We start from the raw sequence: 23,279 nt of genomic DNA on the forward strand, positions 1-23,279 counted from the left end.
CCTTTGTTTGTTTGTTGTTTAGCATTGTCTGTTGGGAGCATTGCTGCTGGAAGCAGGGCGTGCAGACATCTGTTCACACCCTGACTTCTGGTAATTTTACCCAGAAAGCAAATTGCTGGCAGTTGTGTTCATTTGGTGTTTGGTATGTGAAGACTCACCAGACTATTTCCCAGAGACTGTGGAGTCTGACATTCCTGCCAGCATGTGTCTCCATACCTCACCACATTCTGTGGAGCCACGTGTGATCTGATAGGTGGTGTCCTAGCCTTGACCTCTGGTCCGTGGTGAACCCTGACTCCCTCACAGATGACCTCATTGTCTCTCCTTGCTGCACACGTGTGTTTTGCACATACGGTTCAACGCCATGGTGCTGGAGATGAGTGTCCAATGACTCTCCTCTCTCTGCAGCTTCTGTCTGTGTTTGAACAAACCATGGAACCGTGCTGAGACCCAGGACACTGGATGCTCCCGGGAAGGCGTGAGTGGTGCCCCTCTGCTACTGTCTACTGAATCCTCCCCTGACCCCATGAAGCTCCAGGACCTGCCCGGGGGGCTATGTGTCTACCTGGACCCCCAGGACACTGAGCATCCTGGCCCATCGGGCCTCCCGCACTTCCAGTACAAGCAGGCCCGGCTGCAGGCACTGGAGACCATGGCCGATGTCCTCAAGCAGCGTATTGACATCTTAACCACCAAGTTACACAAGTCGACATCGCCGGACACAGCTAGTGACCTGGCCTCGGACGTGCCGCCTTTGGGCCCCCGCACAGCGCCCACCACCCCCACTCTCACGCCTCCCTCTTACCTCAGAAGTTTAGTGTCTGACGGGAGCAGAGGCACTCCCCAGGACTGGGTGGACATGCAGGGCAAGCCCCTTCTCCCCAGCACCTACTTCCAGGACGGTGAGGTGCTGCCATGGAGCCCCAGCTGGAAGCCTCAGAGCTCAAACCTGGGGACTCACACTGAGAGCCAGCCCCAAGGTGGGACTGGGCAGTGGGCATCATGCCTATTGGCTGATCCTTGGGCTGGGAGCAACGGGGCCCCATTCCTTTTCCTGTCTGGGAAGCAGGATGGGAGTTACCCAGACAATGAGTATTGGCAATAGCTGATACTCCCTGAGTGACATATAGCAAGACCATGTTGGGGGAGGGGGGAGGTTCTTCCAAAGCCTGCTGCCTATCTGCCCTACCTTCCCAAGGGGCAAGAAGGCCAGCAAGGCCTCGATGCTCTGCAGGTCCTGTATCCAGCACCCCTGCCTCAGTGTCTCAGGTTCAACCTTGCCTTGCCGGCTCATCAAGTCATGGCGCCCTTTCCAAAGGTGCCATAGAGGAGAGACACCGGGAGCTGGAGAAGAAGCTGCAGAGAGAGATGGCTACCCTCCAGGCCCTCGGCGCCTGCATGAGGAGGTGAGTCCGCCCCTCACGTCGCCTGTGGAGGGTCCTCGTGTTAGCCTAAGGTCCACAGCCCCCATTCTGGGTGCATCGGGCCGGTGGAGAGGGACATGGGTTGTGCTGATTCTGACGCTGGCCCACCTCACACATCTGGTTTACCTCTGGCCTGAGCCACTCTGGTCAGGGAGACATACTCACCGACAGACACTCCTTTGTGCTGGCCCGTAGTTAGTGGGAGATGCATTTGTCCTAACTTCCTTGTTGATTGCTAGCAAGATGACTGTGTCTGAGGATGCTGACCCAGGGTTCGTCAGCCTGTCTGGGTTCACCATCCCAGGAGTTCTTAGGACTTTTCCCTGTATCATCTTCTGGCTTTGTCCCCATCCCTGGCCCCAGCCTTTTCTCAGTGCGGTCCACACAGGAGCTTAAGATGTCCCTTCTGTAGTCTTTATGACCCTCACAACCATCTCACCCTGTTTCCTTCCCATTTCTGGAAAGGTCTGTTCTGCCCCCACCACACTCAGCCCTTAGTGGCTCCACTAAATCCAAGGTTAGAGAGGACCCCATAGGGCTTTTCCCTGTAGGAATCAGCAATTGGCCACCAGAAAGCTAATGGCTTCCTCTATGTGCAGCCGTGGTTTCTGTCCTTTCAAGAACTTGGAAGTATGTTTGGTCACTCTCCAGAAAACATTCTCTGCCTCCAGTATTTCCCAGCACCTGCCTACTGTCCTTCCGCCTGGGCCTTACCCAGGGCCGCCTCCAGCATTAGAAGCTCTGTGGTCCCCAACCCCCACCCACCCCCCACCCCCCACTTCTTGGGACTCTTTGTGCCATGTGCTGCCCACCAGAGGGACAACCTATGTCCTTCTCACTTTGCCGTCCTTAGACTGCGGTACCCTCAACAGGTAACTCCAGCCTCTCGGCGGAGCTGTGGCCAAAGCAGAGGTGCATAGTCTGGGGGAGACCGGGAGGCCCCTGTCTCCACAGGGCTCAGCTGGCTCTGTGTCTGTGCTTGACAGAGTTCACCAGAATAACCTGTGACCTCGTCTTGGTTCCCGGGCACAGGGGCTATGTTGTACTGCTAACTACAGCCTGAGCTGCCTTCCACTCGGCAGCTGGTTGTCTTAGAGGGTGGCCCCTCTCATGCAAGCAGAGGCTCTCATGCCAGGGGTGAGAGCGGAAGCCACATACGCAGAACAGGGAGAACGAACTGTAAAGGGGGCTGTGGTTAAGGCAGCTGCTGCGTGGAAGCTTCTTCACTTCTGGCCCAACCCTGGGGAGGGTGTTTCTGTCAAATCTCACTCAGCTGTGTGTTTACCTTGATCAAGTTCATACTTTCCTCCCCAGGTCAGGTAGCCAAGCACATCCACCTACAACAAAAGATCATGTGATCTCCCCAACCCCCACCCCTGCTCTTCCTGGAGCTGGAACACTTCCTTCCAGACGCCTCCCCTGCCACCTCACTAGGAAACCCACCCCTCCTCTAATGAACCTCTTGATAGATCTGGTGTTTCCCAGATGGTAGAGCCTGTGTCATCATTGATGCGTAATGGCCATTAGGGGGCAGCATTGTGCTGAGGGTTTCCTCAGCTAATGCGACAACCCCATAGACTGTTCCAGAAATTGGAAAGATTTAATTTCAGTATCCCAGGTTCTTACAGGCTAGGTGACCCCAATGTCCCAGACTCAGGCCCAGAAGGTCCTGGTGCCGATATTCCTGATACAAAGCCACATGGGTTGTGGCTTCCCCTCTAGGGGTATCCCACTTGTAAAAGTCTCTGGGCCACTTTATCTTCTCCATAGTTCACCCTAAGAACCACCAATAGAGTTTCCTAAATGCTAAAATATAGCTCTCCGGGTGGGCACATACTGTCTGTGGGCTGAGGCTGGACATACCTGTGCCATCTTCCTCCGTGTTCCTGCCCCAGAGGAACACACCTGTGTGGGTCCCAGAGTTCTACAGGACCAGTACAAACAAGCCCCATAGCCAGGAGAGACCAGAAGAGACAGAAATCATACTCAAGTTCTGTTTCCCAGAAAGGTGGGGCCCAGGAGAGCAAGAAGGTCACTTGCTGGCGGCAGCCAGATGGCCCTGCCGTGTTTCTTTTGAGGATCGAAGTCAGCCTCCCTGCGTTCCAGGCTGTGTTTCCCCTTCTGTTGCCCTCAGCTGCACAATCAGGCTGAGTCTGCAGAGGTGGGACCCTCTCCCCCACCCCACAGGCACTTGGTGATGGGTGAGGGCCCAGTCTGTCACCATTTTCTCACAGTTAAGGACACTAGGGGTCTAGCCAGCTCTCCGTGGGACTTGGTCCTGTTTATCTTCACACTTAACTCCATCCCATTGCTCCTGCTTTCCGGAAATTCCTTCCATGTCTGTGTTCCCACAGTGCCTTGCAGCCTTAACATATGTCCATATGTTCAGAAAGACCTTTACTCCAGGCAGGGGTTGGGTATGGTCATGCCGTACCGTCGCCTTGCACAGCACCTGAACTGAAGAAGGCCAGAAACAGAGGCCTGTGGGCCTCAGGGGCTGCTGGACACATGCATGGGTGCCATGTTTGGTGATTCAGGTGGAGTCCAGGTCACTATGTGCTAGGGACAGATGTGCCTCGGGGAGAGTGAGCTGAGGCTGTGTCCACCGCCCACACCAGCCAATTTACATACTCATCCTCTGTGTTCCAGAGCCTTCTAATCCCTGCACCTGCTGCAGGCCCACCTGGACCAGACAGCTTGCTGCCCACTGTGGCCACTTTGACCTGGGTAAAGGCCATAGCCTTTCCCATCTGAGGAGGGCAGCTGCCTGAGACCATGCAGAGGAAAGAATTAGGGTCCTTCGTCATGGCTGTACCTCTCCCCGATGGCCCAGCTCTACATCACAGGCACATCAGTAGGGCAGAGTCACAACACTAGGCGTGAGGTGTCTCCTCCTTCCACACAGCCTTGTGGGTGTGTCCGTACCAGCCAACAGGGATGAACGGGATAGCTACATTGGCACAGTGGGCTGTGATTCCACCTGCAGAGCTGGTGGTGATGGAGCTAACGCTGCACACTGGTTAGGCTGCTACACACACACACACACACACACACACACACACACACACACACATTGTGACCATACTTGACTGATGGACCAGACCTTAAGCCCCTCAGGTCTGGCTCTAGTCACACTGCCTGGGTCCTAGAGCTGCTGGCGGCCATAGGAGCCCAGATTCCTGCCGAGTTAGGGTACTTAGGCTCATCCTCCCCCCCCCCCGTCCTGATCCTGATTTACTCATCACCTGCTCACTGTCTTCTAGCTCACTTGGGGTACCAGCTGCACCAGACCCCACCTGTGACTCCCTTTGGCAGGAGGAGAAACTGGAAACCAAAAAGGCAGGCTTGGTAACACCCTGGACCACCCAGAGCTGCGGTAAGGGCGAGCCTGCAGATAGGCCCTGGGCTGGCTGGTCGGGTGGCCAGGGGGGCCTCCCGTGGGCCTCTTCCACTGCCTAGCTTGAGCTTGATCTCGCAGGGTTAGAGACCTTGTTCTGTGTGGACGGCAGCCACATGCCCGTATTAAAGTGTTTTGAGGCTCTCCAGCCCCCACCGCCGACTCTGCTCCTGCTGCGCCTGTCATGACGTATGCCATCACTGGTCTCCAGAATAGCCACACTCCTGCAGCCCGAGAGGGCCACCCTTCTTTCCTTCCTTATGTCTGTCACCCAGGTTATTCCTTTTGCTTGGTTCTTAAGTGTCCTTGTTCCTAGATTTCAGCTGAGGGAACTCAGGGCTGAAGAGCTGGCACCTGGAAGGGGTATGAGGCATTCTCTTGCTGACCACAGAATCCCTGGGGGAGCTTCCCCGCCCTCAGGGTGCATCAGACTAGTGGTCTATAGGCTGCAGGGATAGTCTTCCTGCACAGCATGGCCAGGAGATGGGTGCCAGGTTTGAAGAAGCCTGAGACTCTGTTCACTCTTTCATTGCTATCTGCTTATTTTCCGCAGAAAACAGGTTTTGAATATGGTAGTAAGATACCCCGTAAGCCCAGCCCTTAGGAGACCGAGGGGAGAGGATCACAAATGTAAGGCCAGCCTTGGATGCACAGTGAGACCTAACGACCAAACAAGTAACAACAAATGCACACACACACACACACACACACACGCACACGCACACGCACACACACACACACGATAGGTAAACGTGCCGGAGATATAGCTCAAGCATAAAGAGCTTGCCTAGCATGTATGATGCCGTGGGTTCAGTCCCCAGTACTGCACAATGGAACTGAAGCAAATAGCAACAACAAAAGTGATCATGCCTGTCTTAGAGAAACATTAAATGTGACTCTTAGTTCTGACCAGACTCCCCAGTCAGACAGCGTTACCCTAGGGGAGTGTAGGATAGGCGTCAAGGCCTGAGAAGGGCCCAGGCTTTCCCTCCAAGGTAGAGCACCAGCAGGGTGGGTGAGGAGTGTCTCATATTGGGTTCAGAGCTATGGACATAGCTGGTAGGAGTGAGTCAACTCATATGTGTGAGCTGAGTGTGTGTGTGTGTGTGAGAGAGAGAGAGAGAGAGAGAGGGAGAGGGAAAGAGAGAGAGAGAGGCTACCAGCTCTACACAATGTGAGAACCAGCAGGTAGAGTCTTCTGGCCCCTGGATCCTAGGGTAGGATATCTGAGGGTCTTCAGGCAAGAGCTGCCAACTCTCCTAGACTCCAGGGCTACAATAAAACCTCAGGGGTCCATGGACTTAATTGCTCCTGCCACACAGACTGAGCATGACATCACACTTGACACAGATCAGAGCTCAAGCCTCTTTTTTTTTTTTTTTTACTCGCCTCATTGCTGTGACAAAATGTCTAACCAGAATTAAACCTAAGGGAAAAAAAAGTTAGGTAGAGACTGTCGTAGTGGAGAGCCAAGCGGCAGCAGCTCAAAGCAGCTGGTCACACAGCATCATCGGTTGGGAAGCAGAGATGACCGACGCTGGCGCTCGGTCCAGAGATAACTGGTAGGGAGGGATGTTAGGACCCACAGTCAAGGTGGGTCTCTCACCTTAGCCTACTCTGGATAGACCCCACAGATTTGCTGAGAGACTTGTCTCCCGAATGACTCCAGGGCCTGCCCAGTTGACAGTGTTACTTGGCTCTCCAGTCTGTTTCTGGGAGGCTGCTCTAACAACCTGGACTTTCGATGAGCAGGGAAGTGTGGGCTCATGGTTCAGAAGGTGGGAAGTTAAGGGCACAGCTGTGGGCTCCTGCAACCCCATCAGCAAAAGGCCACAGAGCTAAACACCCCATTGGTGCTTATTTCTTTTCTTTTGAGGCAGGGTAGCCTTTATATAACCCACCGTGTAGCCAAGGGTGACCTTGAACTTCTGATTCTGTTGCCTCTATTTCCCAAGAGATGGGATAACAGATATGTGCAACCAGACCTTGTTTATGGGGTACTGCAGATGGAACCCCAGGCAAACACCTAAGGCACTACCCTCACGCCAGCCCTCCCCTTTATAATCAGTCCATTCCTGACTTTCATGTAAGGCTTCACCGCTTTATAGATAAGGCTTCATCAGTTATTCTGTTACCATGGCTACTAAATGTTTACATGCATTTGAGAAAAATCATTTAAACCAAAGGAAAACCCTATCTCTCAACAGAAAGTGTAGTCCAGAGAGTCAGTGAGATTTCCAGAATACCCTGGGCTCTGCCCACCCCGGCTGCGTTTATACGCTCTCCTCCTCCAGACTGACTGGGCAGGATCTGCTTTTGTGCGGGAGTCAAGAGCAATTCCTGATCACAGCGAGGTGGCCCTCTCCTTACAAGGCGGGTATCCCGTTGTATCCCTCAGCCTCATTTGCTGTTCCCGAAGCAGAAGTGCTGGTCAGTCACGGGAATGGCAACGAGAGTTCCAGCCTTTAATATATACAAGCAGCATTGTCTGGCGGAACTTTCAGAACTTCAACACCCGGACATCCCTGCTCAGTGGGATGTCTGTTGATGGGGGATATTGTGGTAGCTGTCAGACATGTGGCTGCCAAGACCTGGAACTATGAAGAGGTGGGGCAGAAAATGTTACATTTTAGAGAGAAAGAGAGAGAGAGAACATGCTCACATGCATATGTACAGGCCAGAAGCCAACCTGGGGTAATGATTCCTCAGATACCCCCAGCCTGGTTTTTAAGACAGAGTGTCTCGCTGGCTGGAACTCTCCATTACAGGCTAGCCTGACCGTCTCGTGAGCCCAGGCTTTGCTTTTGCCCATCTCTGAAACATTAGGATTACATGTGCAGGTCACCACACCCAAGTTTTTTTTTTCTTTCTTTCTTCCTTTAATACATAGGTTTTGAAGTCAAATTTGGGGCCCCATTTTTCTCCCCTAAATGTACAGAGATAGACGCCATCTGTGCCTTTGACTGCTTCTCTGGGGGCAAAGCTCTACCCTCAGGCTCAGCGGCTCTGCCAGGGACAGAGAAACCAGAGTCTAAGCATTCTTGCTGTCATTGTCCTTCCTGCCATCATCCTGCTGCCATGGGTGCTGGGCTCTCATGAGGCCAACTTACTGGGTTCCGCTACTTGTAGCAAAAGGAGCGGAGGGCTGCCTTTCCACCGCCCGGCTCACGGATAGCTTTACCCGAAATAATTACACGGAAACTGTAGTCTTTTAAACACTGCCTGGCCCATTGTCTTCAGCCCCTTATTAGCTAACTCTCACATATTAATTAACCCATTTTTAATAATCTGTGTAGCACCACGAGGTGGTAGCTTACCGGGAGGATTCTAACTCACATCTATCTTGGGCAGGAGAAGCATGGCGACTGCCTCATTGTCTTCTTCTTCCCAGCATTCTGTTCTGTTTACTCCGCCTACCTAATTTTCTGTTCTATCAAAGGGCCAAGGCAGTTTCTTTATGAACCAATGAAAGTAACACATAGACAGATGACCTTTCTCCATCAGCTACTGGCCTTAGGAGGTGCTGAATTCTGGGAGCTCCTCCATAACTGTCTTTTGAGGGGAGTTAGGGATTAAGGCACTGGTGATCTCAGCTGGGGGCCTGACCTAGTTTTCTTCTGGGTCACAGATCAGTACCCAGGGACATGCAGTCTGTGACCTGTGGGGTGCTGGTATGGCCCAAGAAGACCAGGAGATACCCCCTCAGATGCATGGCTTAGAGGCTTTGGGCTTCAGTCTTTTTTTGTTTTGTTTTGTTTTGTTTTGTTTTAGTTTTTCGAGACAGGGTTTCTCTGTGGCTTTAGAGCCTGCCCTGGAACTAGCTCTTGGAGACCAGGCTGTCCTCAAGCTCACAGAGATCCACCTGCCTCTGCCTCCTGAGTGCTAGGATTAAAGGTGTGCGCCACCACTGCCCAGCTGGGCTTCAGTCTTTAGGTACGTGGAAGGGTGATGGAGTTAGGTACCTGCTCTGGCCTTAGAATCCTCAAGGGCCTGGACATAGTAGTGACACCTCTTCTCCAAAGGAACTAGAACTCAGACAACCCAAGAGTTGTGCCCAATTACACAGGGGTCCTCCAGGAGTCCTCGAGTGCTCGTTGTAGGTCTTATGGCTGCACCCTGCTACCCCCTGATCTTTTCTGTCATTGGCAATGCCCAGGGACTGTGTAGCTGTTGTTCTCGGCTTTTCATCTGCTCCTTCTCTGTCCATGATGGCACGCAGTCTGCCAGGGAAGACGGTTCTCCTTGGGCAGAGGATTGGGATTCTCTCTGTAGCCCTCCCTGTATCATGACTAGACTTTGACTGAGGGCCATCGAGGACCATCAGGAACTCATCCAGGCCAGAGGGTTCAAGTCAACCATCTTCTGAACCCTCCCCTAACAGATAACTCTTAGCACAAAGGAGGCTGAGGATAAGAATAAGGTCAAGAGGGAGACAGAGCCAACCCCTGAACTCACCGCTTCCGCAGAGCTCCCCTGCTGGAACCCTCTACAGGGTAGTGAACACCAGCAATGTGTAGAGCCTTGGCCATGGGGGCATCAGAAAGAAAAGAAGCCTGTTCTGCTACCTTGGAGATTTTGTAATCTAAGGGGGAACACCCTAGAATTCCAAGGAGTACCCTGAACTCACCTCTGTAGCACATACCCACCTGAGCACCACTGTCAGCTACCGTGGCTTTCGGGCCCTGTTAAGCTATTGTGGAATCCTTACATGGGTAAGCTGCATCCCCCCACACACAAAGGCTCTGTTTGGTCAGTGATCTGGGGTCCTCTAGAAAGTGCAGGACGGAGCGGAGACTGGTACCTGGGTCTGTCTGGTGGCTCCTGTCACCTATACTAACTCGATTCCTGCTTCTGAAATGAATGGTGGGAAGAGGGAGGCACAGCGAGCTTGAGAGAGGGAACACAGCCACGTGGCAGCCACGCCATCTCGAAGGGCTGCAGGGAAGGGGTCCTTCTTGAAGTGCTGGATACCAGTGCTGTCCTTGCGTCGTGTGGGCTTTCCCTCCCGGCCTCTGGCCTCAGTTTCCTTGCAGGCCAAGAAGCTGTGAGTGCTGAGGCTCAACCAGGAGAGAGGCTCAGAGCATACCTGCCACTCAGGTGCCCTCCTCCGTGGTCCGCAGGTCAACAGGAGCCCAAGGGGCCACATTCTGGAGGGCACCTGACCAGTTTTCAGCTGAAATCCTTGCGCTTTCTCCAGTCACTGAAGGTATGCCCTATCCCATGATACTAGGCCAGTGACCGCTGTGTCCCCTTTGGGCGTCTTCTGTTTGGAGATTAGCTTTGTCCCTAAGGCTGATTAGAAGGCTCCAAAACACAGAACTGAGGGTTTAGAAGCAGCCCCCACCCCTGGTGCTCAACCCGGATAGGGAAGTCCCAGGTAGAAAGAGTAGTCATTTGCTAAGAGGGGCAGGCAGGCGTGGGATCTACCAAAGTGATCCTCATAGTCTGTCGCCAGCAAGGTACAGGTGAACCCTGGGGTATGGGTTCTCATGACAGCTGGACCAGCAGAAGCAGGAGCAGGCGCTTGCCCTTCTGCGACAGCGGGCAGAGCAGGAGGTATGGGAGACGCAGATGGCGCTAAATGAACTTCTCTTCAAACACCAGCTGAAGGTCAGTGGGATGCCCCTTCTGAGGCTTTGACTGGTGTGCTACGCCTGCCCAATGGTCCCTTCTACCCCACCCACCCTGTCTGAGGTCCTTCTAAAGTGGGCACCATCGCATGGATACAGAGAGGCATCACTAATCTAGGAAGGAGCACAGAGCCACATGAATTGGGGGCCGTGGGCTTGTTTGAAGGGATTGGAAGGTTTGGCCACTAACGTCCTGGGAGCACCCACACTGGGGTGCCCATGGCTGGTTCCAGACCTGGGTCACAGATAGGGGTCGTTCCCTCCCTCTCAGCCCAGTCTGGGGTCTGTTAGGCCCTGAGCAGCGAGGTCTCTGTTGGAGCTCAGAGTTTATGACCTGTGGTATGTGTGATATACAAACCCCAGTATGCCTCTCTTGCCTGATTCTGGGATCCAGTCTGGCCTGCCTGGCTGTGAAACCTCCTCTCTCATGCTTTCCAACATCAGACTCTTTCCTTGCAGCAGCGGATGGAGAAACCCCTAGTCCAGCAAAAGCCAGAAAAGGCTTTGAAGCTGGAACAGCAGCAGACGTGTGGTGGCCTAGAGCCAAGCACACCGTCTCTCAACACAGTGACAACCAGATCTAGGTGAGGCCAAGGCTGACACCAGATGCCACCCCACAGGGTAGAGGAGGCCGAGGGCGGGCTTAAATTCAGGTTTCAGGTGCTGACAATGACAGTGACCTTTGGTGGTTTCCTGACCTTCAGATCACCACCCTTTTCACATAGAGACAACGCGGAGTCCTTGAAGCATCCTGAGGAGGCAAGGGCAGTTTCTGCAGGTGAGCATCCTGTGTGATGTGTGCTGGCAGGTAAGGGGTAGGACAGGGCTAAGAACCTTGTAAAACCTCCCGGATGAGCTTTGAGCCTCGAGGAGCTAGGTATGCCAGCCTACAGCTTCACCCCTAGCCTGACATGGCCACTTTCCTGGAAAGCTTGGCCCCTCTGCTCATTTCTGGTGGCCATAAAGTATATTTATAGACTTTTGATGATCTCCACACTCAGGCTTTTGCTGGAATATGCCACATGCTCTGTTGCTAGTTAGACCAGTTGGTGACAGAATTGCTCAGATCTACCCCCATGTTCGGTAACCTTTCTTCTTTGTTTCTACCTATTATTGACTGGGAGACACACTACAGAAACTTCAGATTGTAGGGTTGACTAGACCCCTGGGCAGTTCGATTAGTGCTATAGCACGTAAACGTTTAGGATTCTGATAAGCTCTTGATGAATTGATCTTATTGATATGGAGACACTTCTGTAGTGTGCTTTGTTCTAGAGTTCACTTTGTATGTAAGTTTAGTTGTGATTTTGTTTGTTTGTTTGTTTGTTTGTTTTGGGAGGTGGGTGGGAATACTATGCTTGCATCTCACCTTGGGCCTCCTAGTCTGGCATGGAACTCACTGTTAGCCAAGATTACCTTAAATTTCCAACCCTCCTGCCTCTGCCTCCCAAGTGCTGGTTATAAATGTGCATTATTATGCCAGGCATGGTGGTGCATGCCTTTAATTCCAGCACTCAGGAGGCAGAGGTAGGCAGATCTTTTTGAGTTCGAGTTCAGTCTGATCTACAAGAGCAGATGCCAGGACAGTCAGGGCTGTTACACAGAGAAATCCTGTCTCAGAGGGTGAAGGAGAGGGGCACCTACTCTATGAAACTCACTATAGCAGGGTGGTAGGCAGGGGTCAGCAGCAAGGGAGCTGGGTTAGCAGGGAGTCTGGATTCTGTGTGTCCCTGTGCCAGCTTAGTGCTAGACTCAGGACATCCTTCCTCTCTGGCCTCAGTGTCTCTTTCTGTGTGTGAGAGGAAGGGCTGATATTCTGAGAACCTTGTGTTTGGTCTGGTCCTGTGTACAATTGTGGGATCCATTTCAGAGTTTAGGAAACAAGAGGCCACTAGTCCCTTCCAGCATTGCCTTGAGATCTGGTGGGAAGCTGTGTGTGTATGTTCTTGCCTCGGACATACTTCATTTGGGAGGCCCTTCTTAGGAAAGGCCCTAAGCACAAGTTAATGGTTCCCTCAGGACCTCACCAAGGCCTGCTTTCTGTCTCGGAGCCGGTACAGCAGGACCCAGCCCCCTCCCAGCTGGCTCTAACCAAGTTCTACCCTTCAGACAGAACCACCTACAAGGTACAAAGAATGGGGCATGATTTTAAGGCTTTATGATACTGGTGGTGGGTAGTGGGTCCCCGCTGGCCCTAATCTGGGGAGGGTCACCCCGTCATCCCATTGTTCATCCTTGCAGTTGGTAGCTACCCCAACTCTTCCTCTCACCCTGGGTGATAGCTAAGGGTGGGACAACAGGGTGCTTTGGACAGGGCAGTGCACAGCCCAGCCTGCCTTGCTAAAACTGCAGAGCATTGACAAGTGTCCTGCCTAGCTTGGGATGGGCGTGAGTCCAGGATGATGAGGACACTGCCTGCCCTCTGGGAGCTTACAGTCAGGAAGAGGTGCCTTGCCAGGAAGGGAGCATTATGAGGGGGGTAAGCTGGTGGGCATTTAAGGAGGACTTCTTGGAGTCTGTAACATCTTCCTGAGAGTTGGGACCACTCCCAGCCCTTGAGAGGATCCAGCAGTGACAAGACTGGGTTGGTCTGTATCTCTGCAGTGGAACATAGAGAGACCAGAGCCAGGAACAGAAAGGTCCAGAACCTTCCACCGCTTCACTATTGCAATGCTCGAGCAGAGTCTGAGAGACGAAGAGCTGCGTGCCCAGCACCAGGCTGCAGTTCTCCGACTGCGTGAGATGGCGCTGGAGGAAAAAGCCCGTGCGGAGCTGGCCTGCCTGGAGCATCAGATAGGGTGAGCTCAACGTGTGGCTGGTTCTGCCCCACCCCATCCCTGTGCCCACCCACCCACCCACCACACCCAGACACAGACACAGAAAGATGGTTGTAGTGATCCAGGCAGGGGTAGGCATTGGGAGAAATTTAGGGAAGATAGTAAGTGTCCCCAAAAGACTAAACGAACAGCCATTGTCCCTGTCTCTGTAGTGTCTGCAGTATTTCCAGAGTGTTCCATAGTGTTGCTGGGGGCTTAGGCTTCACACGTTGCTGCATGCCAGGAAGCCTCACGTCACCACATACGTGCCAGCACATGGGCATTGCAGGTCATCAACATTCCCTTGGCCCGTCTCTAATTACAGACCTTCGCTGTGTAGCCAACGTTTTGCTATTATGACTACCGAGAAACTTTTTCCTTAGAGTGATTTCTTAGACATAGGACTTTCATATAAATGAGATGCATTCAGAATCCTCTGGTCTTGCTGAGGCCGGCCTCCGGGGGTTCCTCTATTCACAGCCCACCACCACCCTGGGCATGACATGTCCTTAGTGTCAGTGGGGAACCCCTTGTCTGGATGTAGTCTGCAGGTGGGAGACTCCGTCACCTCAGGCCTTTGCACCCTAGACCATGAGACAGTCCTCACCTCACCATGGTGGGAGGGAAGATTGACAGCCTAGGCTGAGGCCCCTGGGGCTCCCAGACTCTGCTCGGTGGAGGGACATCTAGGTGTACCTGGCTGCTGGAGCTCTCTGGTCCTGCTTTGTGGATCTCCCAGTCTAAAGAGACTCTCAAGACTGCCTGTGGCTTTTTTTTCTTCCCTAGGTGTTTGGGGCTTGTGGGTCGCGAAGCGGCACGGACCACTTTGTGGGAAAAGCAACAACAAGCCCTCAGCAGGCTTGAGAAGGAACGGGTAGGCACGGGCAAGGAATGATCACACAGAAGCAGGCCTGCAGCGCCCCCAGTGAGGGCACCAGAATGCCCCTGTGTCACAGAACACCTTTGAGCTCTTGCCACCCTCCAGTAATGGGGCCTGGAAAAGCCCACAGTCAGAGGTCTGCAAATCTAAGTGGCACATGGCCCTATGTCCCTGAGTCTAAACCAAACTTAATCTCCTGCTAACTGTGGCCTGCGCCGTGTCGCTTAGCCTCTGGGAGCTTCAAGTTCCCACTGAAGAGCAGTGTCTGTTTCCGAAGTCTTGTGAGGCTTTTATAATAAAGGGGTGGTGCAGAGGCAAGGCAGTAGCCAACACCTCGGGGGAGGGGAGGAGAAGGAGAAGGGAGGAGGGAGAGAGGACTCCATATGGAAGTCATTGGTGCATGAGCACCCCAGCTTCATGAGTTCCCTCCTGCCCAGACCAAACCCAGAGAAGAGCAAAAGCTAAGAGGCTGAGCAGGGAGGGCCAGGAGGGGAGAGGTGGGTCAGGCAGCACGAGAGGCAGAGGCCCCTGGATGTCCCCTCCCTGCCCTGGGGTCCTAACTGGAATTTTCCCCTCCGGAACTTCAGAGGGAAATCCAAAAGCTGAAGAAGGCGTACGTGTCCCTGCACCGTGGCAGAAAGCAGCTCCTGCAGCACCAGCAGTCTATCCTCGATGTGCAGAAGTCCGTGGCTCACTTGCGGCAGGAGCTGCAGGCTCGGACCCAGGTGCTGCAGGTGAGCGCTCCCAGCGTCTTCGCCTGGCCCCTTTGTGTCCCACCTGCCACTCTTGGTGGAGAGGGTCTGGGACAGGATGCTGGTGCTGAGGGAGAAGATGACCTGCCTGGGGCCCCCGGCGGGAGGAGCCAGACCTCCAAGCTATGGCAGTTATTATAGACCAGGGGGAGAAGAAAGGCCCTGTGGGAGGTGGAGAGCCTAGTGGGAGTGGGGGTGAAGGGGTAATGATCTAGTTCAAGGAGGTTCAGGTACCACTCAGATGGGCCAGCAGTAGCAATGGGGACCTCTGTGTCCCTAGCAGGCCTGGGGTGTGCTGGAGAGGCCAACCGCTCAGACAAAGCATCTACTGTGTCTGTGGAGCTGAGTCCCTGCTCCCCTTACCCGGATAAGAGCATGAGAGGGTATATGGATGAGAGCAAGGGACCCTTGGGCACTCTGTGTTTCCCTAACTCTGTAAACAGGAGGATAGTGACCTCACTTCTCTCTGAAGCACCTGCCATAGGCCAACCTTCAGGAGAGGGGGCTCTGGACTACCTGACTCTAGAGTTCTCTATGCCTCTGGGCGACTCTGGGCAGAAAAACAAGCTCTGTCTTCTGTCTGTTCCTATCAGCAGGTGTATAGGCCTGGTAAGGGACAGGGCAGCTTGTCTCAGCTGGTGTCTACTCCTATGGGAGTGTGCCATCTACAGTGCTAAGGGTGCCCTGCGGTGGCCACTGCCATGTGCTCCTGCCTCCTGCTTTTCTGCAGAGGGCACTAGCTGAAGGTGGCCATCCCAGGCTTGCCCTGTGCTATTTTTCCTAGACTTCCAGCTCCAGCATCAAGGTCGCCTGGGAAGGGGTCTCTGACCCAAATCAGAAAACAGAGGAACACAGACCTGGGAGCCCCCAAAGCCACAACCCCCAGGAACTCTCGGACAGCTTGAAAGTTGCAAAGTGAGTAGGGGAGGGTTGGAGTGAGGGAAGATGGCCCTGGCACATGCCATGACAAGCCTTTCGTGTATTTGTTTTCTGCTGCGTGGTTCCATTTCACTCAGCTGCTCCCAGGAGGATGGGGCGGGGGGTAGAAGTCATTGGAGGACAGGCCTGCCCTGAACTCCAGGAGGATAGGGGTAGAAGGCATGGGAGGACCAGACCTGCCCTGAGCTCTGGGAGAATAGGGGTAGAAGGGCATGGGCGGACAGGCCTGCCCTGAACTCCAGGAGGATAGGGGTAGAAGGCATGGGAGGACCAGACCTGCCCTGAACTCCAGGAAGATGGGGGTGGAAGGCATGGGAGGACCAGACCTGCCCTGAACTCCAGGAGGATAGGGGTAGAAGGCATGGGAGGACCAGACCTGCCCTGAGCTCTAGGAGAATGGGGGTAGAAGGGCATGGGCAGACAGGCCTGCCCTGAACTCCAGGAGGATAGGGGTAGAAGGCATGGGAGGACCAGACCTGCCCTGAACTCCAGGACAGATCAAACAGCCGCCACAGTTACTGGCTCTGTGGTTGAGGGATATGGGCATGTGGAGCTCCCTAGAGCACCTCTGTGGGGTTAGGGTGACAGCGCACACAGATAGCCTGGCTTGGGGCAGCAGAAAGCATGTGCGTGACCACTCCAGCCTCTGGGACTGCTATAGGAGTTGTTCTATGGCCAGCAGCAGCTGGATGTTCTTTGAGGCCTGGCCATTTGCAGCACAAGGCGGTGAGGTTCCTACCTATGTTCAGAGGAGGGACATGAAGCGTGTCCCTTGACCACTGATGGGTGAAAGAAGCAGCAGGCCTCTCCCCAGAGGATTTTCCTGGCTTCCCCATGCTGGAAACTGTGGCAGACTTTCTCAGACCACCAGCCCACAAAGCAGGACACAGAAACTTATTATTAATGAATGCTTGGCTTTATCTTATGCTTGTCCCACTAGTTCTTAGAACTTAATTTAACCTGCTTCTCTTCGTCTACGTTTTGCCTTGGGGCTTTTTACCTTTCTTTCATTCTGTTTGTCTTACTTTCACTGCTTCCTCCTGGCTGGCAGCTGCCTGGCTGGCCCCAGGTCTCTCTCTCTCTCTCTCTCTCTCTCTCTCTCTCTCTCTCTCCCTCTCTCTCCTCTCTGTCTGCCAGCCCCTCCTATCCCTCCACTGCCTTGCTATTGGCAGTTCAGCTTTTTATTAGACCAATCAAGTAATCAAGTGCCTTAGGTCAGCAAAGCAGCACATCTTTACGTGAACAAATGCAGCACAGATAAAAGCAGCATATCTTTACAACATTAGACAGACGCAGTGCAAACAAATGTAACAGCTTGTACACAGTTAAAGTACCAGTCCGCAGCAGGAAACACTCTGCCCCACCCTGCCCAGCAGCACTGTTGGGGCGGAGGAATCTATAGATGGTTCTCATCCTGGCAGACCCCTCTTCCCCAGGCACCCACTGCCAGTCCTGGGAAGACTGTCACCACCCAGGTTCTAGCGATTAGTTGCTGGGCTTTCTCCCTCCACCTTGAGGGTGGGGTTGGGGATTGAATGAGCCCGTCTCTATGAATCACCTCCCTCAGTCTGGCCTGTAAGAAAGAGGATCCTCTAGAGCTTTCTCTGGTACCTCTCAACAGCCTTGGCAAGAACAGTCACTCTGGACCCTCCTCTCTGCGCCTGTCAGCAGAGTACAGACTGGGCCAGGATAGCATGCCTGTCCTGGCCATGAACGGGACCTACAGCACTTGATGCTGGTGAAACTACCAGGACCCAGAAGCTGCCCTCAGGCAGCTGCCCCTTCTTTTGAACCTCTAGAGTGTCCCCAGGGCTCTAAGAGGCAGGCTGACTGGTACCCACATGATGGTGGGCCCAGGCAGCAAGGAAAAGGATCAGAGGCTCCTAGGCCCCCATCCGTGCCCCATCGCAGCTGCTCCATCAGAGGCCCAGGCCCTGCTTGGGAAGCTGCTGGATGAAGAGGGACCAGGAGCCTGTCTTCTGCTTGGCCACTGGTCATAGTTGCCCCTGGATGTAGCTCAAGGTGTTTCTAGGGACAAGGACTTGTTGAGTCTTGTGGTCAGGGATGGGCACCCTGGCTGGAGCGCTGGAGGTCCACTCACATCTAGTCTGCTCTGTCTTGTCCTGCAGCCTTTCTCCAGAGCAGAAGGAAGTGGCACCTCCCCAGGCAACTTCAGCTGCAGATAAGCTCCTGCAACCTCGGAGGCTGAAGTGGGCAGATGTCACACCAGGGACAGGAAGCCCATCTGTGGAGAGTGGACATGACAGCCAAGGTAGTCCAGGGCAGCGGCAATGACCAGCCAAGAACATATAATCGCTCAATCTGTCGGTGCCAGTCTTCTGTGAGGGAACATTAAGCTTGGGGCGAGACAGTCCTACATACCAGGCCACCAGGCCAGTGTGTGACCTGGGCTACCCAGGCCTCCCTGAGCACATCTGAGTTGCAGCAGAGTGCCCATTGGACCACCTCACCACACTCGGAGACACAGAGCGTGGGGTGTCACAGGAAATTGCCCAGGCAGGCTCTCCTGCAGCAGAGGGCTCCTGGCAGGAGCAACTGCTCAGAGCTAATGTGGCCGGCCATCACTGCAGGCCTGGGACTGTCAGAACACAAACCTGTCAGCAGCAAGGCCTGGCCATGTCCCCCTGCTGCCAGGTAAGGACTGAGACTGAGCATGCCCTTCCCTGACATAAAGGGAGTTCGTTTTCCTGGTTCAGGGCAGAAACATAGTAGGACGCAGTCTAACATGATTCCTGGCTGTCCCTCCCCATCTTGCCGTGGCCTGGTAGATTTGCTTTCTGTCCCCCCAAGGAAGAATCCAGGAAAATGAGGGTGCTGCCTCCAGCACACTCTGCCTCCATCAGTCCACGGGCTGCTGGTGTGACCACTTGGCCTGTGCCCCATTCTGCCTCCACATTTCTCCTCCCCTCCCCGACCTCAGTCTCTTCCTTATGATGAGATAAATGTCGTATTCACTTTTGGAGGCTGCCACACGGAGTTCTGCAAGCTGAATGACTCAAGCAAATGTGTGCTCTTGCATTCTGGAGACCAGAAGGGGAAAAAAATCTATGTTCCCTCCAAAGGCTCCAGACAAAGGTCCTTCTAGCTCCTTTTGGTTCCAGATGGTCCCCGGATCTCTCCCTGTGCCCGTGTGCCCTTCTCTTTTCTCCTGTGTCCATTTCCTCTCCTGTTTCTTTTAGAGTCACGACCTGCCCAACTCTAAGATGGGCTTGTCTAGAGATTCTTTTTTTTAATATTTATTTATTTATTATATATACAATATTCTGTCTACGTGCATGCCTGAAGAGTGCACCAGGCCTCATTACAGATGGTTGTGAGCCACCATGTGGTTGCTGGGAATTGAACTCAGGACCTTTGGAAGATTTGGCAATGCTCTTAACCGCTGAGCCATCTCTCCAGCCCCTTGTCTAGAGATTCTTAATTATATCTGCAAAGGCCCTCTTACAAATAAGGTCTCGTTCCCAGGTTTGCAGGTTATGAGTTGAGCACAATGTTTTTAGACCCCAGAATACTTAAGCACACAGTTTGGGGGACACAGTGTGGAGCTATCCCCACCCCAGACACTAGCATCTATGGTCAGTGATGGTGAAGAGGTTTGGGCACAGGGGCAGAGAACTAGACATTATGACCGGAATATGAGGCAGGTGTGGAGGGGAGGGTGTTGGGAGCAGCAGCGCGAGCCCTAGGTTACGTGGAACTCTGGCACTTAGAGATGGGAAAGCAGTAGAGAGCCTCATCTAGCCTCCAAAACAGCAAGCCATGTGGTGTATCTTAAGTCCGGGGTTCTACACAGGCTGATCAGCGTGAGTGACCCCAGGAATTGTGTTTTTCAGGGCCTGGGAAACAGCCTTGTGTCGCTCCCCCTGGTCTGCTGTGCTTGAGCTCTCTGGACTCCGAACATCAGAGACACTCAGCCTTTCCCGTATGCAACTCTCAGGAAGTCCCTCTCCCCAGCCCTGCTGGTTTGGGACACCTCCAGTACCATTCTCCTAGTCTATAGCTTGATCTTGGTTGGGACTCCTGGGTACCCATGAGCTAGCGCCCGTGGTGCTGGTGGCCCTGATCTTCCTAGTCCTTGGAGTTCTGTCCCCAGGTGGCTCCTGGACTCTCGTCATGTCTCTCCTTCTATCTTGTTGACACAGGTCATCGAGAAAGATGATAACCCAGTCTCTCAGCCGAAGCCACAGGAGGCCAAGGAACTGCCGCCTCCAGGTAATGCCCCTGGACACTGTCTGTGGGCCATCCCTGTGTGGATCTTTCCAGGAGCTTCCCCCACATCCAGTGGACCCTGTCCAAGGCTGGTGTCCGGCGGTCAAGCAGAGACAGGGAGGTCCCCAGGGAAAGCCGAAGAGGACGGATGCTCATATCCCCTTCCCAAGACCACAGACTCTTTCGTGGCTAGAAGACTGGCTGACTCTATTGCCTGTGGGAGGTGACTTGGCTTCTCCTCTGGGGACATTAAAGACAATACTTGGTCTGGCTGTTTCAGCTGTAGCTTGGTTTAATCTAGATGTTTCCAAGAGCATAGAAACCAGCCCCGCCAGAAGCATCCTCATTAGCGGACACCAGTTGTGTCCATATCAAATTCTTTACTTTCTGAACCATGCACTTGGCCCTGAGGCCTCCCTGAGGGCAGAACTCCTGATCTTCAGGGGGGTAGGAGAGTCGACTTCTCACTCTGGGGGTTGCCCTGGGGCTGACATTGAGGGACTGGCATGGCCTGGCTGGCTCTCTGTGGGTTGATTCCACCTCTGAGTTACCCTGGATTGCAGCCCTAGGTTCAGAAGCTCCACCCCTCCACCCACTACTCAGCATCGACCCTCAGAAGCCAAATCTTGTCAGACTCTGCGCCACTAAGGCACTCTTTGTATCTGGGGCTGGAAAAAGTGAATTCCAAGTCTGTCAGGATAGAAAGAAGCAAGACCTTCCCAGTGCAATAGGATTATCCAAGAGGGTGGAGACAGATGGGCTTTCCCAGGGGTCCACAGGTGACCAGGGTGAGCAGGGGACAAACAGAGGACATTTCCATGGCCTTCCTGTCTGCTGAAGCCACATCTCTGTTGGCTGTTGTTCAGGGCTCTGTGGACATTTGTTAGGCCTGGTGCCACTCGCCGTTCGTGTCACCGGCTTCTGTCCTGTGGCCATGTGTAGGCTAGCTGTCATGTACTGAAGCCAACCAGTACTTACACCACACCCAGGGAGCCAGCTGTCTCTTGAGGTGAGCACACTCATTACCCACCCTGCAGGAGAAGAGACTGAGAACTGAAGCACCTGGACCGTGATGGTGAGCTTGTTAGTAATGGTTCAGGATGCAGCTGTCTGACCGGTGCTAGCTGCTCTCTAGTCAGAAGATGGCTCCTGTAAGGAGCACACCAGTATGGCCATTAGAGAGTCCAGGGTCCTACCTGCAATGACCCTGCCACCTCAGCCTCCATCCCAGGCTCCGGATGAGCGTTTAAGGCAACATAGCTCTGGTCCCATAGGCCAGTGGCCTTGGGTCTCAGGATCCCAAAAGTCTACCAGGGTCCAGGCAGGACTCAGATCTAGGAATACGGAGGTCTAGCCTGACTCTGCTGTGCCCTGCCTTGTGCCCACTTGGCTGGTCTTTTAGACTGCTATGGAAGACCCTGCCATGGCCAAGCCCTACCCTTGCCTGAGTGCCCATGCCCCTCACAGCGCTAAAGGGCCTCAGCACAGTGCTAAGATAAGGAGAGGAAGAGCCCTAGCAAGGGTTCCCAGCCACCTGGGGGAGGTCCCCAAAGGTGGGAAAGAGGGCTACACAGTTCTTGTTTGTTTTCTGAGACAAGGTCTCACTATATAAACCAGGTTGACCTGGAACTCATTGTGATCAGCCTGCCTCTGCCTCCCAAGTTCTTGTTTTAAGGTGTGTGTCACCAACTGAATTTAAATTTAAAATGATTTTTTCTATGTGCTTCACCTCACTCTAGGACTTCATATCACTAACTATCTAACAGGACAATCTGGGAAACACATGATCACATCTTTTAGGTACTCACACTAATCAAATGCCACAGTCCAGTCTTGCATCCATTTTGAATTTTCAGATATTTTTCCTGGGAGTCACCCCCCCCCCAAGATCTATACATGCCAGTATTCACGGTCTGTTTGTCCTGCAGGAGACCTACAGACCAAGCCCAGTGCAGCCTGGGTAGTAGAGAGACAGCCTACGGACAGCCATGCTTGGAGCTTGCATGGACCATGTGAACAGTCCCTAAGTGAAGATGGTCCTTGTCTTGAAGAAGCCAAAGTGAGTCAGGGTGTGGTCATGTGCTGTCTGCAGGCTCTGGGGGCATTGGCCTGCTGTGTGGCCTCCGGAGGCTGCCTTGTACACCCACGAGGCTCTCATGGGATGAGGGCTCAGAGGACATTCCAGGTGCTCCATACAGTTCTGCCAATTGCAGGTTCTGTAGGTTTTACCTCGCACTCAATGCTTGAGCAGAAAGAAAGCCTTCCCAGGGTGGAAGGAGGTATTTGATGATTGGAATCTTTGGGGCCCTCTTCAAGGACCCCTTTTGTCTCTGGAAGCACACACAGCCTTTGATCCCCAACAGAGGAGGTGGAGGAGGCCCTAATGTGTTTTCCAATGTGTTTCTTGCAGGTGGCTGAAAAAAGAACAAGTCAAGGCCTGGATGATTCCAGAAGCACAAAGGGGGAACCCCAGGAAGAGGCACACTGGAAGTCAGAGCGGCAAAGGTGTGGAATGTGGGTAGGGTAAGGCACTGAGGCGTGGAGAGAGACAGTCTCAGTCAGCATTTGGGACCTCTTAGTGCCTAGACCTCGCCCCCATCCCTCCTGAACTGGGCCCAGCTGTACACCACTGGCTCTGACTCTCTCTTGGTATCAAAGTTGTTGCCCAGTGAAGGCCCAAGACACAACTGGGGGACACAGGTGTCTGGAAGTGTCTCCATCTGATGTCCCCCACCCCCTCACTCACACTCCCACTGTCCTCACCCTCCACCCACTTCCCAGGCAACCCTGTGTGGTAATGGTTGCTTCCAATGGTGGGTGATTGGCAGGGCTGTTCATAAGAGTGTCATGGGGGTCACTGACTGTGAGCCCTGGGGCCAAGGCAACGGGAAGGCAAGAGTCCTTCCCTAGTGCCAGGACTTCACCATGTGCTTGCAGGAGAGAAACCTGTCAACAGGAGAACCCAGACATCCCCTCCACCTACCTGGAAGCTGACCAGGAAGCTGCTTCCCCAGGTGAGGCTCCCATCCCCTTAGGACCCTCACCCCCATCCCTGGGCTATCCAGAGACCCTTAAGTCTTCACTTAGAGGTTATTCAAAACCAGTTCTTAGATCAAAGTGAGGCTTTTCCATACTGCCTGGGGTGGGATGGGGAACGCTGCTGACTCCTCTTCACCCCCTACCCCCCGCTGTAGTCTGAGTCTAAAACTTC

At 53.6% G+C, this 23,279-nt stretch overlaps 1 protein-coding gene across 10 annotated transcripts in view; it reads left to right on the top strand.

Moving 5' to 3' along the window:
- Window positions 1-23,279, top strand: part of Ccdc187 (coiled-coil domain containing 187) — a 61,095-nt gene that overhangs the window by 28,269 nt on the left and 9,547 nt on the right. For 5 of the 10 annotated variants that reach the window (XM_087899862.1, XM_087899863.1, XM_087899864.1 and 2 more), the window contains 19 exons: window positions 409-478; window positions 620-980; window positions 1,235-1,406; window positions 4,688-4,800; window positions 9,942-10,027; window positions 10,318-10,431; window positions 10,911-11,035; window positions 11,156-11,229; window positions 12,471-12,577; window positions 13,056-13,249; window positions 14,054-14,141; window positions 14,735-14,881; window positions 15,684-15,814; window positions 17,968-18,110; window positions 19,693-19,781; window positions 20,002-20,071; window positions 21,997-22,127; window positions 22,479-22,573; window positions 23,006-23,082. In XM_087899862.1, the coding sequence (XP_087755988.1) occupies window positions 409-478; window positions 620-980; window positions 1,235-1,406; window positions 4,688-4,800; window positions 9,942-10,027; window positions 10,318-10,431; window positions 10,911-11,035; window positions 11,156-11,229; window positions 12,471-12,577; window positions 13,056-13,249; window positions 14,054-14,141; window positions 14,735-14,881; window positions 15,684-15,814; window positions 17,968-18,110; window positions 19,693-19,781; window positions 20,002-20,071; window positions 21,997-22,127; window positions 22,479-22,573; window positions 23,006-23,082 (2,387 nt within the window). Of the gene's footprint in view, window positions 1-408; window positions 479-619; window positions 981-1,234; window positions 1,407-4,687; window positions 4,970-9,941; window positions 10,028-10,317; window positions 10,432-10,910; window positions 11,036-11,155; window positions 11,230-12,470; window positions 12,578-13,055; window positions 13,250-14,053; window positions 14,142-14,734; window positions 14,882-15,683; window positions 15,815-17,967; window positions 18,111-19,692; window positions 19,782-20,001; window positions 20,072-21,996; window positions 22,128-22,478; window positions 22,574-23,005; window positions 23,083-23,279 lie in introns of those variants that run through there. The other 5 variants (XM_085681536.2, XM_087899859.1, XM_087899860.1 and 2 more) reach the window with 5 other exon arrangements.

Source organism: Myodes glareolus, chromosome 21 (assembly GCF_982192425.1).
Source record: "Myodes glareolus chromosome 21, mMyoGla1.1, whole genome shotgun sequence".
Lineage (NCBI taxonomy): Eukaryota > Metazoa > Chordata > Mammalia > Rodentia > Cricetidae > Myodes > Myodes glareolus.